Source organism: Falco punctatus (assembly GCF_963210335.1).
Source record: "Falco punctatus genome assembly, chromosome: 4".
Classification (NCBI taxonomy): Eukaryota; Metazoa; Chordata; class Aves; order Falconiformes; family Falconidae; genus Falco; species Falco punctatus.
This window is the reverse complement of record NC_137583.1, coordinates 94,014,437-94,030,959: the sequence shown is the minus strand read 5'-3', so window position 1 is coordinate 94,030,959 and position 16,523 is coordinate 94,014,437. Positions and strand designations below refer to the sequence as shown.

General features: G+C 40.9%; 1 protein-coding gene across 2 annotated transcripts in view; it reads left to right on the top strand.

Moving 5' to 3' along the window:
• The first annotated feature begins 499 nt into the window (after nucleotides 1–499).
• DPY19L1 (dpy-19 like C-mannosyltransferase 1) overlaps nucleotides 500–16,523 on the top strand; it is a 73,246-nt gene continuing 57,222 nt past the window's right edge. Inside the window, exons 1-7 of one of the 2 annotated variants that reach the window (XM_080383277.1) lie at nucleotides 500–1,067; nucleotides 1,977–2,045; nucleotides 7,043–7,067; nucleotides 8,366–8,453; nucleotides 9,076–9,213; nucleotides 14,189–14,309; nucleotides 15,918–16,011. In XM_080383277.1, coding sequence (XP_080239403.1) covers nucleotides 773–1,067; nucleotides 1,977–2,045; nucleotides 7,043–7,067; nucleotides 8,366–8,453; nucleotides 9,076–9,213; nucleotides 14,189–14,309; nucleotides 15,918–16,011 — 830 coding nt within the window. In that variant the 5' untranslated portion in view covers nucleotides 500–772. The remainder of the gene's footprint in view (nucleotides 1,068–1,976; nucleotides 2,046–7,042; nucleotides 7,068–8,365; nucleotides 8,454–9,075; nucleotides 9,214–14,188; nucleotides 14,310–15,917; nucleotides 16,012–16,523) is intronic. The other variant, XM_080383276.1, reaches the window with a different exon arrangement.

The window sequence follows — 16,523 nt, the reverse complement described above, 5'->3', positions numbered from 1 at the left end:
ACCGCTGGCACAGGGCAGGGCGAGCCCACCTTTGCACTGCAAAAGCCCCAGGAGGAGGACGGGGTGTCTTCTGAGGACGGGAAGCCCCTGGGACGCGGCAGCACCCCAGCCAGGTCACCTTCTGGTAGTTAAAATAGCGGGATTTGACCGGGACACACACATTCCCTCCTTCACTCCCCCCACCCCCGCCTTCTCCCTCTCTCCAGGGAAATCTCGGGTCTTCCCGGGGTGGGCTGAGCCGTTTTCCCGAGCCGCCGCTCGCCAGGCGGCACGGCTTGGCAGCGGGCCGGGGAAAGGCGGCGGGGAGACCCGCCGGAGGCGAGGGGGCAGGCGGGAGAGCCGCGGCCGCGCCGGCGGGAGCGGACCGGAGCGGCGCGAGCCGCACGTGCAGCAGAGGCGGGAGCGGCGGCTCCGCGCGGCTGCGGGGCGGCGCGTGCGTGAGCGGCGGGGCGGGGCGCGGGAGGTGGGGGGGGGCGCCGGGAGCCGTTACCCGCCCCGCCGGGGAGCCCCGCCCCCGCCCCCACGTGGCCAACCGGGCGGAGCAGGCGGCGGCGGCGGCGGCAGCAGCGGCGGCGCAGCCCGGTGGAGTAGTCACCGGCCGCCCCCTCGCCCCGTTACTACGAGCCCGCCGGCCCCGGCTCCGCCCCGTGGCCTCCGGGCCCTGCCCGGGGGTGGGGGAACCTCCTCGCTGAGGACCGCCCCCCCCCCCCCTCCGCTTCCCCCCCTCCCCGCCCCGGCGCGGCACCCCGGCCCCGGCGGTGACTATGCGGAGATGGCCGTCCCGAGCCGAGGCAGGAACAAAGAGTCGCCGCCGCTCAAGCCCGGGCACCAGCAGCGCCAGTCGCCGGGCGCCAGCCCCCGCAGGGGCCGCGGGCGCCCGCCGCACTCGCCCGGCCGGCAGGTCCCCGGCGGGGCCCGCGCCATGCGGAAGGGAGGCGGCGGGCGGCGGGGAGCCAGGAGCGACCCCCAGAGACCCTGCCGGGAGGGGCCCGCGGCCGAGGGGGAGCGGGACGTGCTGGGCCGCGACCCCCTGAGACTCCTGCGCGTCTGCGGAGACCGGCTCCGAGGTGAGGCGGGGGGTGCGGGCAGAGCCGCCCCCGCTCGCTGGGGCCAGCGCTTCCGCCCGCGGGAAGCGGCCCGGGGCTGGGCTCGCTCCCTCCCCGCTTTCCGGGTGTCGCTACTTGCCCGGCACGGGCAGGGGCACGGCGCCACCCCTCCGGTGGCCCGGGGGAAAGGGGGAGCACCGGGACGTCCCTGCCCGGGCGGGGGGCGGGCGGCACCGGGGCCTGGCGGCGGCTCCTGGCGGCGGGGAGGCGGGAGCGCTGTGTCCGGCACCGGCCGGCTGCGCGTCCGGCCCGCCCTCCTGGCCGCTGCGGCGGGGGAGGTTAAAGAAAAAAACACCCTCACCCCCCCAAAAAAAGCCCCCAGACAAGACCCGCGGTGCTGCCGGCGAGTCGGGGGCCAGGGGAGGGGGGCAAAGGGCTTTTCAGCACTCGAGCATCCTTCGGGGGAGAAATGGGAAAATGTGCTGTTTGTGCAACTAAACCTTGTTAAAACATCCTCCCCAGTTGCGGTGGCCAGCTCGGTTTCTGCTCTTGGCATGACCAGCTTATTATTTCTTGGTAAGGCTTTGTGGAAAGGGTGGAGGGTTGCCGGTTCTGTAACAGGCTGACTTTGTTACAGCACATCTGTCGATAACGTACCTAGGTGGGAATCCTCTTTTGACAAGTTATTTTGTACAAGTGATTTCAGGAATTAAAAACCTGATGGTTTGTGCAGTCACCTTGGGACTCTGCCTGTGATGTTTCGAGCTTTTACGTGTAGTTACTAACTTGCTGTATGAAATTTCTTCCAGCCTTTTTTGAAGTCTAGTCAAGGTTTGTACAGAAAGCTAACGCTGCAGAGTTCCGACAGATTTCCTTTTCCGCAGCGGCTGGTCTTAATTGATGCTTAAGGTATTTCTTTTCTTTTGACAGTATTTGTTGACGACAGAAAGGCCTTTGTTGTCAAAGCTGATAGCAAGATATGGCTCACTTTCCTTCTGGGTAAGTAGAAGGAATAGGTTGGGGGAAGACACTGTTCTTTTTACCTACCTTTCTGTGGGTTTGTAAACTCTATCGAAATAGATTTGGAAATGTAACTTGGAAAACTAAAAAGAGCATAGCATGTTGAAAAGGGACAGGAAAAAGCATCCTACCTGCCAACTTTTGTAAAGCTGTTACTGTAGCAGTTGACGTGGTATCAGAACATTTGTAGGAAAAATAATCGTCCAGATATTTATGGATTTCTCCTATCTGGTCATTAATTTCTAGGGGAAGACCCCCCACAAATGCAACTCTTATTAAGTAATGTAATAAAACCGGCTTGTTTGGGAAGGATTGCAGGTGAAAGAACATGCAACTATAGGGGGATGTAAATTCAGATGTTAATATCTTCGGGGATATTTTGGAGTAAATAACAAAATGGCCAATGGCCAAAGTCCTGAAAGAAACACCTGAAGGATTTGCAAAATTAAACAAGAAATGCATTCCTAAAGTTAACAAATGTTAAATAGTAGCATATTTGTCAGATGCGCAGTTGGCTGCGCTTTTAACAGTATTATATTAAAAGACTGTCAGGGTATTCCAAAGATGCTGGTACTATTAATCACACCACCAGTAGTCCCTGTTGCCAAAGGGAGTTTCTTCAGTTTGATGAATTACATTGCAAAGGTGGTAGCAGGGAAAGAACCCTGCGTTTACAGACTAATTGATGAATAAACTGTACCTGATTTGCTTTGTTTACCTCTGTTCATCCAGCATTTCCTTGACTAGTAGTTACATAAATGACATAGAAAGGGTAAAGTGATGGTCAAAATTGAAAAATGCTTTCCTGTGATTGAAATTTTAAAGCAGATTAGGTAGAGAGCTTTATCATTTCTGGAGTTTGAATTTGGCTGTCAAACCCAGATAACCAATTAAATACTTCAGGGGGCTATTTGTTTTTTTTAATAGGAATAAAGCCTCGATAGCAAAGTACCTAATAGCATACAGTATTTGCAGTAGCAAAGAATGTACATATACTAAATAGGAAATAGTGGTTTTGGTTAGTTTTAGTGGTGTTTGAATTTTTGTTGTTCTTCTGTTTGAGCTTTAAGTTCCAGATTTTAAAAACAGAGGCTCCTATAGTTGGAGCTAGTTTTATTGTGAGGTGTGGGTTTTCTTCTCTTAAGAATTAGCTCCAATTTACGTGCAACAATAAAGTTGTCAGATATTCAAGGACGTTCTTATACAATGCTTTGCCCTATTATTTTGTTGTTTGTTTTTTGTTTTTAATGACCACTGAATTGAGGCCTTATTCTTCAATACATCCTTTCTAGATTGTGCACAATCTCACAGTGAAACATCTGACTAAGCTGCAGAAGTAGTCAATGCTTGCACATTCTTCATTGTTCCCAGTTTGGCTGTATTCCTACCTACTCACTTTGGGGATACTTGCAAAGTATTAATCAGTTTCTAGTATGTTTCACAGTCTATTGCATTTCAGCATCTCAGCATTTGTTGTTCTACTTGGTAAATGAGTTCTGTATATTATGGCTTTTTTCTTCAGTATTTAATTTCCAGAATTAGAATGCTTTTTTATATGCCATTCATACTGCTTTTCTTGGAACAGAACACAGGCAAAAATAGGAAATCTGAAGGATAAACTTTCAGATTTTACATAATAGCCCTAGTCTGCAAAAATCTGATCCTATGATTTGCTTTTAGGGATTCTTAGTTTGGGTAAGAAAATGGCATCTGCAAGTTCAAGTACATAGTAGTTGTGTAAGTCTTTGTGGCGTTAGGGCTGTAGTATTCCTCTCCTGTCCTCTCCTTCATTCCCTCCCCAGTAAAGACATCAATGGGATCAAAGGATGGTAATTTTTAAGAGAGCTGATCTGCATGTTTTCCATCAGAAACTAGCTTAATGTAAGTCTGGATGCAGTCTGTTGAAAAATGCCGATTTGGACTCATAGTGGAAGTCTATGAATTAAGTGCATTGTCTCTTGAAATGTGAGTAATTACATTAATTGCTGTGTGATTGTAAAAGGTCTTCATTTTATACTTAGAGTGATATTGTGAGGTTTTATAAAAATGTATATGAAATTCTCCAAAATAACTGTGAATGTATTTACACTTAGCACTTTGACTTTAAATAAAACACTTGCTGAAGGAAAGAATGAGATTTAAATATGTTGTTTTCTCTATGAAATAAGTAGTATGTTTGACTATGAAATGTAATTTCCATATTAATAATCTATTTGCAACAATAAAATACTGCTTATTTGGAACCATACGAATTTGAGATCACGAGCAGTACTGGTAGCTAGTGCGCATTTATTTTGACTTTACTGTGTCTGCTTAACCTAATGTGTAATCTGTCTTAAAATGGATATTTTTTTTATAGCTGGGGTGTTTGTATATGTAAATGTATTTCAGCATCTGATCTTACTGGGGATCTTAGAAATGTTGCAGAGAAATGAAATAATTCTTTGTGCAAATGTGAGACAATAAGTAATAATTCAAAAAAGTATGGACTGCTCTGTTTCTTTTCATACAGTTACTGCAAAATGTTGGTTGTTTAAGGAATATAGTTTGTTGTGTTGTTCATATAGCTAATATGCTTACCTGGAATTCCAGATCATATCCATATTTGCTTTTCTGAAAAAGGAGCTTGCAGCTCTCCATCAGAACTAACGTAAATGTCCTTAGCATAAAAAAAAAATATCTGTAGCTCCTGAAACTCCTAAGACATTAAATTCCACTTCATATGAACTATACTGAGCAATCCTTCAGTGATATCCCCTCCTAGAGAATATATGTAAAAAGGTAAAATTTTAAATGAAATCTCACAGTATTCATTTTCTAATTGAAATCCAGGCTTCAGTGACTGGAGTGGAGCTAAAAAACTCCTAAGGAGGTTTCAGTGTGGTGTTGTGTAATCTTAACTACTATGTGAAGTATGTAACTTGAGGTAAATGTTAGATTGTACAGGCAGGTGGTTTAGAAATTTCCCCCCCCCCTCAGGCAATTCTTTTTTTTTTTTTTTTTTTTTTTTTTTTTCCCTTTTACACAGTTTCACCTCACACATCTTTGTGTACAAAACTTTTAATATTAAAATGGAGGTTTATAAATACAGTTTGTTGCATTATGACCTGTGGTGACAACGATAACAAGTACTGCCAGCAGCAGCACTTCAGGCTCTGTGTTGGAGGAACACGCGGTTGGGGAATATATACCAGGCTATATATTCAGTCCAGTCCTCTTCCACATAAATTTAGTGGCTTTGCAAAGGTGCTTTCCTTTCTCTTGTCCCTTCTGCTTTCTAGAAAGACCACCATACGCATGCAACGTGTAGTCTGAATGCTTGTGTGTTCACTAACTTGCTGGCTATATTCTGCATCGATGTGCGGCAGTGGATGTATGTTTTACCTATGTGCAAGCAGCCTGACTTGTTCCGTGCTGTGGCTGTGGGTGGTGGTGGGGTTCCAGCTCAGCACCCTGGAGAGGTGCACGATGCTCAGCAGCTTTCTGGCTCCTGCTGGGTGTAAGCAGGGACAGGGGTTGTCCTCTTGGCTTTCCTTCTGCTCTGTATAGCCTACGCGAATACGAAGGCTCATCATTAGCCTTAAAGATTTTCTTGGATTGAAGACAACCAGTCTACCCGACCTTTCTATGGCGAAGAGCCACTGTGTGCCTAGAGGGCAACCAAAACACCTACAGTCTAGAAGGAGCACTGTGGTCTACCCTTTGTCCCTCACTCATGCTGGCTTTGCTTCTGTGGTGAGCGCTGGATATGTTGTGAATGCTTCCCAACTGAAATGAAGTGGCTTCTGCTCTCTGTGGATCTTGTCATGCTGACGAAGTTGGAAACCTGCTGTTTACCCACCACTTTATTGTAATTCGTCTTTTTCCTTTGCTCATCACGTTACCTCCCTTTTTCCATATCTATGCGATAGCAGTGCAGATAGTCTCCGAATGGACAAACAGAATGTTATTACATGCAGAGTCTACCTTTTTTTAGCAATTATAGTCTGTTAGACTTGTGTTTGTTGTTATGGTCCATTTGGATCTCTCAAATTTACAGGACAATTTACTCTGCAAATTAAACTTTATTTTATGACCTCATTAGGAAAGAAAACAAACAAACATGACAAACACGGGCTCAGTCTGCTTTGTACGGACCAGTCTAAGTGATGTATTGGTGGATTCCCATGTTAAGGCATGAGGCTTCGAACTTGCAAGTTCTCTAATTTGCAACTCATAACTTGTAATTCCTAACATAAGCGAAACAATACCTAGCTGATGGTGGGAGTGCTTATTCTTCCTCTTCCATCATGATGCAGGTGTCCCCTGTATCGCACCAGGAAGCACAAAAGCCTCAGCAGTCCAGCTGCTGGTGGATTTGCCTAAAAAACTTTTTAGATAAGCTGATGTATTTATACCTTCCAGCTTGGAACTTTTGTCTATACTATTTCCATGACTTAGCAGATTTTGAAGAAACCGCCAGACCATCAGTATGTGAGGATTATGGCAGCAGGAGATGGCAAGCTGCAGGTGACAATGGCTTCGTAATGACCTTTAGCCCTTTCTGGCCACTGGGTCCTGCCTATGTGTTGCCTTTGCTTTGACCTAACAGCATTGCTTCTAGCATGCATCAGGATTTGAGTGAACAGTCACAGTATGTATCTTAAAAATATTAAAAATATTTATGCCTATTAAAAAGATGTTTATAATTCATTTTTGTTATTGATAGCTGAAATGGCTGCATTCTATTCTGATGGATCAACTTGAGTGCTACAGGTGGGAATATTGCCTATTGCTGAATACCATCAGCATAATTTCAGATTTTCAAAGAGCTGGCCATGAAGGTTAATTCATATGTTCTTATTGTTCTGTTCCTCTGGAGGCTGAGTACCTTCTGTGCATCTCCAAAGTAGTACTGTAATTATTTTAATGAACATGATTTCATGTTCAATTATTTAAATACTTGAGTAACTTGATACCTTTTGTTTCCTTTACAGCTGCTATTGCAGGAGTTCTACACTGGTAAGGTTAAATTCATTTCTTGAGAGTAATATGGTATTTTAAAACAATAAAAATATCATTTTGACTTATATTTAGACAAGCTATTGGGATAATTTACGTTTAGGTCTTTCCTCTCAAACCCAAATTGTTGTCTTAGGGTGAATAATTCTGTTCTTGTGAAGCTCACGTGAAAGGTTTCTTAAGCCTGGTCAGTGAAGAGTGAAGCCTGCTTTCCAGGTGGAAAATTGTTGCTTAGCTATGCAATTTCAGGTGCATTTCCACTAACAGACCTTTTTACTCTCACTGGGTTTTGAAAGTCCCGGTGAATCCTTCAACTTTCTCCTATGTTCTGCTTATTTAGATTCTGCTTTAACTTCTTAGATTGACATTGTGTTTTCTCTAACATCTTCAGAGAAATCTGGGTGCTTTTTTTTATTTTTTTTTTAATTTGTATGCAGAAGGGTAGCCTTTTAACTACTTTTTGTCAATGTAATCCTGGTGGTTCAGGCTCCATCGTAATCCTTACCCTTCTTTTTTGTAGTATAGACTTGAAATAGAATGGGTTCTGTAGTGATTTTCACCAGCTGCTTTTGCAGAGATAAAAAGTAGCAGCTTCTGCTACTCTGGTTTTGTTTCCTAGCTCAAAAAGAACTATTGATTTTTGATAGTTTGTTTCTTGCAAATTCCTATTCAAAAGTAGTCATATGCACTGCTCTGTTTCTTTTTCTGTCCTTTCTGGAGATTAAGCTCATCTTGAAACTTCCAAGTTTTGGCTCCAAAACTATTTGAATTTTTCCTGACTGCTTCACCCCCTGCCATAGTTACACCTTTATTTAAATATAGTTTTGATGGTAAGCCCATCTGTATATAATGGCAGATAACTGTGTTAAAATACACATCAGGAAAGAGTTTTGTGGAAAAAACATACACTATTTATATGTGCACTGTAATTTTCACCAGTTTTTACTCTGTGATTCTTTTCATTTGACGGATATTTGAATTTTCTAATATATAGACTTGATAGTTTTAATAGCATTAAACTCTTGATCCTTAAGTGTCTACACTTAAAATACATTAGAGTATTATAACTAATTCCATAATAGAATTTAATAAATGCTTTATGGGTTCATATTTCTTTCATTTGAAATAATCTGAATAGAGGAGAGTGTTGGTATAATAGATGAGTAAATTAAAATAGCAGCTTGTAAGTAAATTTTGGGTCTTCATTGAATGTTTTGCCAGCTGTTCCTTGGTATATATGACTTACTACAGGTTCTAAAACTCTTTATTCAGTTGTAATTATTATTATTTTTTAACAGGTGTCACATAACAACCCTTTTTGAAAATGACCGTCATTTTTCTCACCTGTCAACATTAGAAAGAGAAATGGCTTTTCGCACGGAAATGGTTAGACTATGTTTCAATGAAAATTCAGTGATTGGAAAACTTCTGTCTAATCTTGTGATCATGGGCTTTCCAAAATTTCATAATACTTTCTGGATAAGTAAATATATTGATATCTTGCAACTAACATGCATTACAGTTTTGTGTGCAGAGTATTTGTGTGTCTTGTAGATGATCACTCTGAATGAATCTCTTCACAATTCATTTAAAATATGATTTAGAAGTATGATTCTAGAAGACTACAAGTACCTTGTAGCTTACTTTCAATTGTAGTCTTGTTATGCAGCTTTTGTTTTAATTTTTTTTTTTTTAATTAAGAAGTGTTTGCATATGTGTACACCTTTTGGCTGCTTTTGCTTGGAGAATTGTGAAATACTATGCTAGGGTATAGTTACCAGCCAAATGAGAGATTTGTAGAGGTGCAATAAAACAGGGTGGAAGGAAACTCACATTGCTGGTTTCATGGCACTAACAGAAGGGATTTGAAAAACTGGTTAGTCATCTTGAGAATCGTTTTTTCCTGTTTGTTATATTACAAAATTTGATTTAAAGATGAAGCTTTATGGCAGTTCATGAAGCAGAAGTGACCTTTGTAATTGTAAATAATGATTCTGCTCTCCTGTAGGGTCTTTATTATTCCTACTTCAAGATCATTATTGAGGCACCATCGTTTTGGAATGGAGTATGGGCAATCATGAATGACAGACTAACTGAGTACCCTTTAGTGATTAACACCTTACAAAGGTTCAATCTTTACCCAGAGGTGAGTTATGTTTTAAAAATAATACCTTCTGATAAATCTTTGGTTTCTTCAGGTTTGATCACAAACGTGAAAGAAATGTCCTTCTGGAAAATGTGGTTGTAAAGATCTAGTGACTAATGAAGTGTTACTTAAATATTGTATTTAAATTCCAGATTTAAATTGAGAAAGTGACTTCATACATTGTGATCAAGTCTCAGACTTCAAGTTTGTCCAAGCACATGTGAATACTTTCTAGTTAGTATTTCATGCCGTAAAGTTGCAACTGATTTTATACTTCTTTCAGTCTTTTCACTGAGAAGCAAGGAAGTTTCTGACATTGTATACTGCAGGAAAAACAACACATGAAGTACCAGTAGTGTGTGACAATAATGGTCGCAGGTACTGAGAGGTTATTTTGGCTTGCATTTTGTGTAGGACAGTGAACTACGACATCACAGTGAACTGTGGCCCTAAAATCCGTGAATGGTAATAGTTTACTTCCATGTTGCAGAAGAGATTCCTCTGTAGAAGACTGACTGCTGTTTTGTATGTACTTCGTGTTAGACTTGTTACCTTGTTAGATTGTTTCTACTTTTTTTTTTTGTCATGAAAAATACACGTCTTTTAAGTACAGAAATGTTTTGCCAATGTGTCTCATGTTTTGCAAAGGTAAAACTCCTTTGGTTAATGTACATTTCTGTAACTCCATGTATGAGTAACAGCTTATTTTTTGGAGAGCCAAGGACTAATAATGATTGTAATTGTTGGGTGCTAGCATTTATGCTCATGCTCCTACTCTGTCAGAGCAGAGCTGCTTTCAGGAATGGTATGTATAGCAGTTCTTGGCATGTATGTGTTTTTACAGCTTGCATGTAGTGGTTTCATTTGCTTCTTAATTCCTTGCTCTGGAAAAACTAAATGCTATAGATGACTGCTTTTTGTTATCCTCTCTGGTTTTGGGTTTGTTGGGATATTTTTTTTTTAGTTTTGTTTGGTTTTTTTTAATTACAGAAGGATTTCAGTTAAGTTCTAGAAATGCAACATTAGGAACGTGCACCTTATTTGAATACTATAAAATTATTCTCTTTAGCTGATAAAGATTTATTGACTTCATCTATAGACTGACATGCAAAAATCAAAGGTAACTGTCGGATGAACTTGCTGTTAGAGATTCCTCAGTACCACCATGAAAGACTAAGTAAATGGACGATGAAATCAAAACAAGCGCAATCAGATGTAGTGGCTGACATTCTGTAAGAACGTTAGGTAGATTACTGTGCAAAATGTGTAGGCTTGTCTGTTCATTCAGTTTTCTGGGATTGTACTGGCTCAATAGAACTTGGTATGAATTCATTCATCTTTTCTGTGCTTGTGTGGGTATGCAAAGCAGACAAATAGGCTTCTCTGCTCCTTTCAGTCATTTACTGCTTGATGTCTAGCCTTCCTTTAAATAGTTTTTTTTTTAAGGAGCGTATTTCTTGAGTGCTCTTGTTTCCACATAGCTACATGTATAAAACTGTCAATAGGTGCGGTTTGACATTTGAAGTATGTTCTCCAAATTTATCTAATTTTACTTTAGATAAATTTGCCCATTATAATCAGATTTTACTTAGGATTATAATGGGGCTAGGTGGTGGGAAGACACTTGTGGGTTTATTTGTTGGCAGTGAAATTTCTTCTTCTGATACTCAGTATCCCATCACGTATTCTGAAAGCGTTCATTGCCTGTTTGATGTTTTAGCGTCTTTCCAGCTCTTTCAGCCCAATAGCAGCATTAAGGCTGAATTTTAATAAAATGTTTATTTAGCAGATTTCAAAATTAATTGCGTCAGAAATGGCCTTGAAATCCAGTTACTAATCAGGATGTTAAACCCATTAAGGAAAGCAGAACAACTCACTGGCATGTACAGCTGGTACTAGCCATGAAAACTTTAAAAGAAGTAAAAAAATGGTAAAGTGGGTCCATAGCAATCACTACATCATCTGTGTAAATTATAAATATAAGCAGTTAAAAATATATATATCTGTCAAAAGCAACAAGTTAGTCTTTGTAGTTGTACACTCTTGGAGTCCTAATAAATCCTTGATTTTCCAGGTATTTGCTGCACAGTCAGGTTGTTCCAGTAGCTGTGGTGGTGTTTTCATCGGTGATCCATGATGCAAAGTGGCAGAGAGATAATGTGTTAATTTCTGTGGTGGAGAGATAATATATTACGTTTGCTCTCTGGCTGTTCATTGTTACGGAACAGTTGACATTTCTGTGTGTGACAGTGATGATGCAAATTTGAGTTGCAGTGATGAGTGTTGCAAAGACCCATGTAGATGGTGTTCAGGTGCTTGCTCAAAGGCAACTAGTAAAAGGGCTTGGATTTTTTTGACATGTTCTTTCATAGCAAGGACTGGCCCAGCCCACAGAGATTTTCTGGGTCTAAGGGCCAGTCTTTTGTTTTCCAAGTTTCGCATTCACTGCCTCGTCTGATAAGGGACAGTAGAAATTTTGTGCTCTAGTTGACCTAACAGTTTTGTACTATTGTTTTGCTTCCTTATGCCCATGTTAATTGTTCTGTGTAAAGTAGCTTTTGGCAAAAAATGTTTCTGTGTGTTGCATGAAGTACCTTACCTGGTACCTTTTTAGGGAGTATTCATGTGTGGTACATCTGCAGCAGACACAAGCACTTGTGACATAAAAAGCTTAAGTTGAGAAATTAATATTTTATTATTTTTTTTTGTGCAACATCGGTTCAGCAAGATCGTTTCATGTTCTTAGGGTAATGTCAGCTTCAGGGCTGGTGATGCAAATACGCTACACAGATGTCTCTTAAGCTGCCATATACATTCTGTTGGCAGTATACAAATGGCATTCAGGTGATAAGAGGAAATATTTGGGTTTGGTTCCCCAGTCTTATTGTTGCCTGTCTGGAAATAGGGCAAGTGTCTGTTTCATGTATGCACACATGCACAGTCAGAAGTGCTAGGGCACAGATGTTCATAAAGCCTCCAGGAATTCAGGATCTTGCACTTTGCAGGACACAGTAGTGAGGCATGGAGTCTTGGTCTAGAAAGATTAGTTGTCCTTTAAATATTTAAGATTTACATTGTGAGAGTGTAAAGGCCACAGATGAATTGAGCCATGATGATTGGAGCCCTGGTATTAAAAATTAATGAGTTGTAGAATCACAAAACAGTTGAGGTTGGAAGTGATGTGATGTATGAAGATTACCTAGTCTCAACACTCTGCTTGAAGCAGGGTGAAGTAGAGCAGGTTGTTCAGGGTCATCTCCCTTTTTGTGTATCTCCACCTGTGGGCAACCTGTTCCAGTGCTTAATCACCCTCAAAGAATGAATGATTTTTTTTCCTATGTATAAGTGGAATTTCCTGTATTTCAATTTGTGCTCATCTCTTGCCTTGTCAACCAAAAAGTGTCTCAGTCATCTTTACTCTACGTTCTTGTCTTGGGCAGCTCAGAACTGGACTCAGCACTGGGGATATGGTCTTAGCAGTGCTGAGTAGATGGTAAGGATCACGTCTCTTGTCCTGGTGGCATACAGCCTAAGGATACAATTGGTTTTCTTTGCAACAGGGGCTTATCGCTGGCTCAAATACAACTTGTCCACCAGGACTCACAAGTCCTTTATTGCAAAACTGCTTTCTAGCTGGTTAACTTGAGTCTGTACTGGTGCCTGGTAGTGTTCCTCCCTGGTGCAGGGCTTTGCATTTCCCTTTCATGAGGTTCCTGTTGGCCCATTTCTCTACCCTGTTGAGGTCTCTCTGAATGGCAGCACAAGTATCAACCGCTCCTTCCTATTCTGTATCATGTGCAAATTTGCCGAGGATTTTTTCTTGTGCTGTCACCTTGTCTTAAGATGTAGAACAGAATTGGCACCAGATAAAATGAAACATCCGTGACTGTCCCCTCATGTATAAAGACAATAATCTCAGAAGGTTATGAAGTTGGGCAGGCGTGATTTTCCCTTTGTGAATCCATGCTGACTGCTTCCAATCGCTTTTTTGTCCTTAGTATGTTTGGAAGTGGTTTCCAGGAGGATTTACTCCATCACATTCTTGCAGATCAAGATCTAATTCCCTGTGCTTCCTTCTTGCCTTTCTTGAAGGTAGAAGTGACATGAAGTTTTATTGATTGTATGGGGAAAGAAAAGAGGGGATCATCCTTCTTGTACATGTTTTCTGTGACACAGGGCTGAGACAGCTAATACTGCAGTAGTGAAACATATTTTCGGTCTGGGAACCCTTGGGTTATAACTTTCAAAGCAGCTCAACTGGAATGGCCACATTACTCATTTATGAACTCTATAAAGTCAGTTACATCCTGACAAAATAGCTTGGTACTGTTAACTAGTGACTTTGCTGTGAGATGAGTCGTCATTTTTCTATGTATAAAATACTGATGTTTTCTGTTTCAGGTATGGAGATTTAATTCGGTGGTTGTTATAAGAACATAACTACCTTTGCATGGCAAGTGGAAATGGTATCTTACGTTGCATCTGGAAGCCCTTTCTAATGCTTAAATTTAACCTATCACAGTTTATCTGAGTAAAAACCTAAAGATTTGATCCATTAATATTCTTGCCATGTGGGAAAAAAATGTAATTAGTCTTAATGGATTTACCTTGGCTAACTGTCCTCTGTCAACAAAACCTGATACTTTAATATCTGATAAATAAAAATAGTTAAAATTGGGAACCTTCCAGATGATATTAAAATATATATTTTTTTCAAATACTGGTTTGATGCATGAAATTATTTCTGTTTTAAAGCAGGCATAATTTTATTCTATTAATGAGCACTTGGTCTGTGTTGGATGCCTTTAGGATATTGTAGTCAAAAATGCTAAGTAGTTGAGATAAATCTTGAGTTTAAAATACTTAAAAAAAAAAGTACTGGATGAGGGCCAGTTGTAATGAGAGAGGTTACCTTGGGCATTGAGCTAATCTCAAAGTTCCTTTTCAGAAACTTCAAATCCTGTTTTCCACCTAGGTGGTCCTTGCCAGCTGGTACCGCATCTATACTGCCATTATGGATTTCCTTGGGGTGCCGACAAAGACATGTTGGACTGTAAACAGAGGAGAAGGGCTTAGTCCTGTTGAAAGCTGCGAGGGTGAGTTGTGTTATATTCTAGTTTCTTCCTGGAAGCATATAATTGGGCTTTACATATTTTAGAAGTAATAAATATTCCTGTGTTTTTGTCACTGACATGCTTCCCTTTGGCTAAGCCTGTGGTTTTGGCACATTCACAACATAAGTGACAACTGTGGAAAAAAAATACATTTTTAAGAACACCAGGGATGAGAATGTGGGCTTTGCTTATTAGATAGCTCCTCCTAGCTAGGTTTAATTCCTATACAGCACTTCAAAACCTCATAGTTCTACTCTGAGCCTTCATGATATCTGGCTGTATAAAGAATAAGGTGTCCTAAATGTATTTGGAAGCCACTGCACGTGTATTAAATATTTGTAGCTTCTGTAGAATCCTCAATGCATTCCAAGTTCCTACATTTCAAAAACTTACCCTCTATATTTCTTCCCCTAACTACAGCTTGGGGAGTGGGGAAGAAGGGGAAAAAAGGTAACCACAAGGCTCCCTTTTGGAGAAATCTTGTGTAGTGATTCTGCTTGGAAGAATCTCCTTCCTCTTGTGACCTACCATTCATCATAAGAATTTCAGTCTCATACCTTGATTTTGGTACCAAAGCTTGGACGCTGCCACTTTTTTTTTTTTTTTTCACACATTAAAGACTTGGCTTGTCAAGTGAGTATTGTGCAATAAAAGTACCTTGCCAAGAAGCGCTTTTGAGGTGTTCTACAGTCGGTTAAAGCTGAATGATAGATGGCAGGCAGCTTGTGAAGTTGTTTCTTTTTATCATTTAAAATGTCTTTGTGTGGTGACAAGTTAGTATTTTTCCTTTGCACAAAGGCTATAAGAACTTTCTTCAGTGCTACTGTTGAGACTGCCAAGTTTGGTGAGCATATTGTCATCTTACTTTGGAGAACTGTTTTGCTGTATTTTCAGCAATGGTGAATAGTCAGTTCTGCATACGGAACGATGAAGTTTTGCTACCTTCTCTGTAACGAGTAAGGCTTTTAATGCGGTACTGCTGAAATGATTGGAGCCAGGAGGGTTTAAAGAAATAATGGGAACGAGAATAACAACAGAAGTGTGAACGCAGAAGTGTTTGTGAATGAATAAATTGAAAGACTTGCATTATTGGAAAATCTCTTGGCTTCTAATGAAACGAAGGAAGCAGAGAGCTGTGTGTGTTATACATTTAAGGATGGATTTACTCCTGCAAGAGATGGGAAGTGAGAGCATAGGGAGTACAAACCTGTTCTAAAAAGCTCTCTGAAGTTCAAACATAGCCTGTAGAGAATGTTCTTAATGATGTTTATGCCTTCTGTACACTGCAGGTTTTTTCTTTACAGTTAATACTTCCCTCTTGGCTTGGTCTGTTGCTGACTACCCCAGTGCTGTGTCTGCCCCCATTTTTTTTTCTTCTTCTTATTTTGCTTCTTTTTTTGCTGCTTTTTCTGTCTCTCAGAAATGAAGTCTTTTGATTGAATCTGCAATAATCTTGGTGACATTAACTTTATTGTCTATTTCTGTAGATAAATTAAGGTAGTATGCTGTGTGCTCTATTGTACTGATTGTATGGTGGTTTATAAGCAATATGATCTCTCTTCTATATTTGATTGTTTGTTTGTTTGTTAGGGTTGGGGGACCCTGCTTCCTTTTATGTTGCTGTGATTTTTCTTTTGAATGGATTAATGATGTCACTGTTCTTCATATACGGTACATACCTCAGGTAAGGCAGTTGAGACTGAGCTGTTTAGTTGGTACTAGCTGTCAATTTTTATACAAAATTTGAGAAAGTGAATGCTACAATTTTTTTGTGGGACATTGCTTATTTGTTTGTATAGTTGTAGTGCTTTTTATTGCATGTACATTGTCACTAAAAAATTACTGGAACAGAGAAGTTTTTTGCTTAAAATAGATGATGATGCTAGAAAAAGTTGTGGAAAATTTCCGTGAAGTGGTATCTCATTGATACCACCAGGTTGTGCATAAAACTAACTGCTCTACAGTTTTTAAATGGAATTTGACAGGTTTCTGCTCTTAAAATTATCAGTGTAACTTATTTTTAAACAAAGTTTGAATGACAGTGTACTTTTAACCAAGATTGGAGTGTTCTCAGTGCTTTGCCTGGAGTCATATTGCATGTCTTTAAATTTTAGCTTAACTGAGAAGGCAAAATGTTTTTCAGATAGTGCATTCTTTTGGAGATGTGTGTACACTTCCCTTTTTCTACCAGTTTTA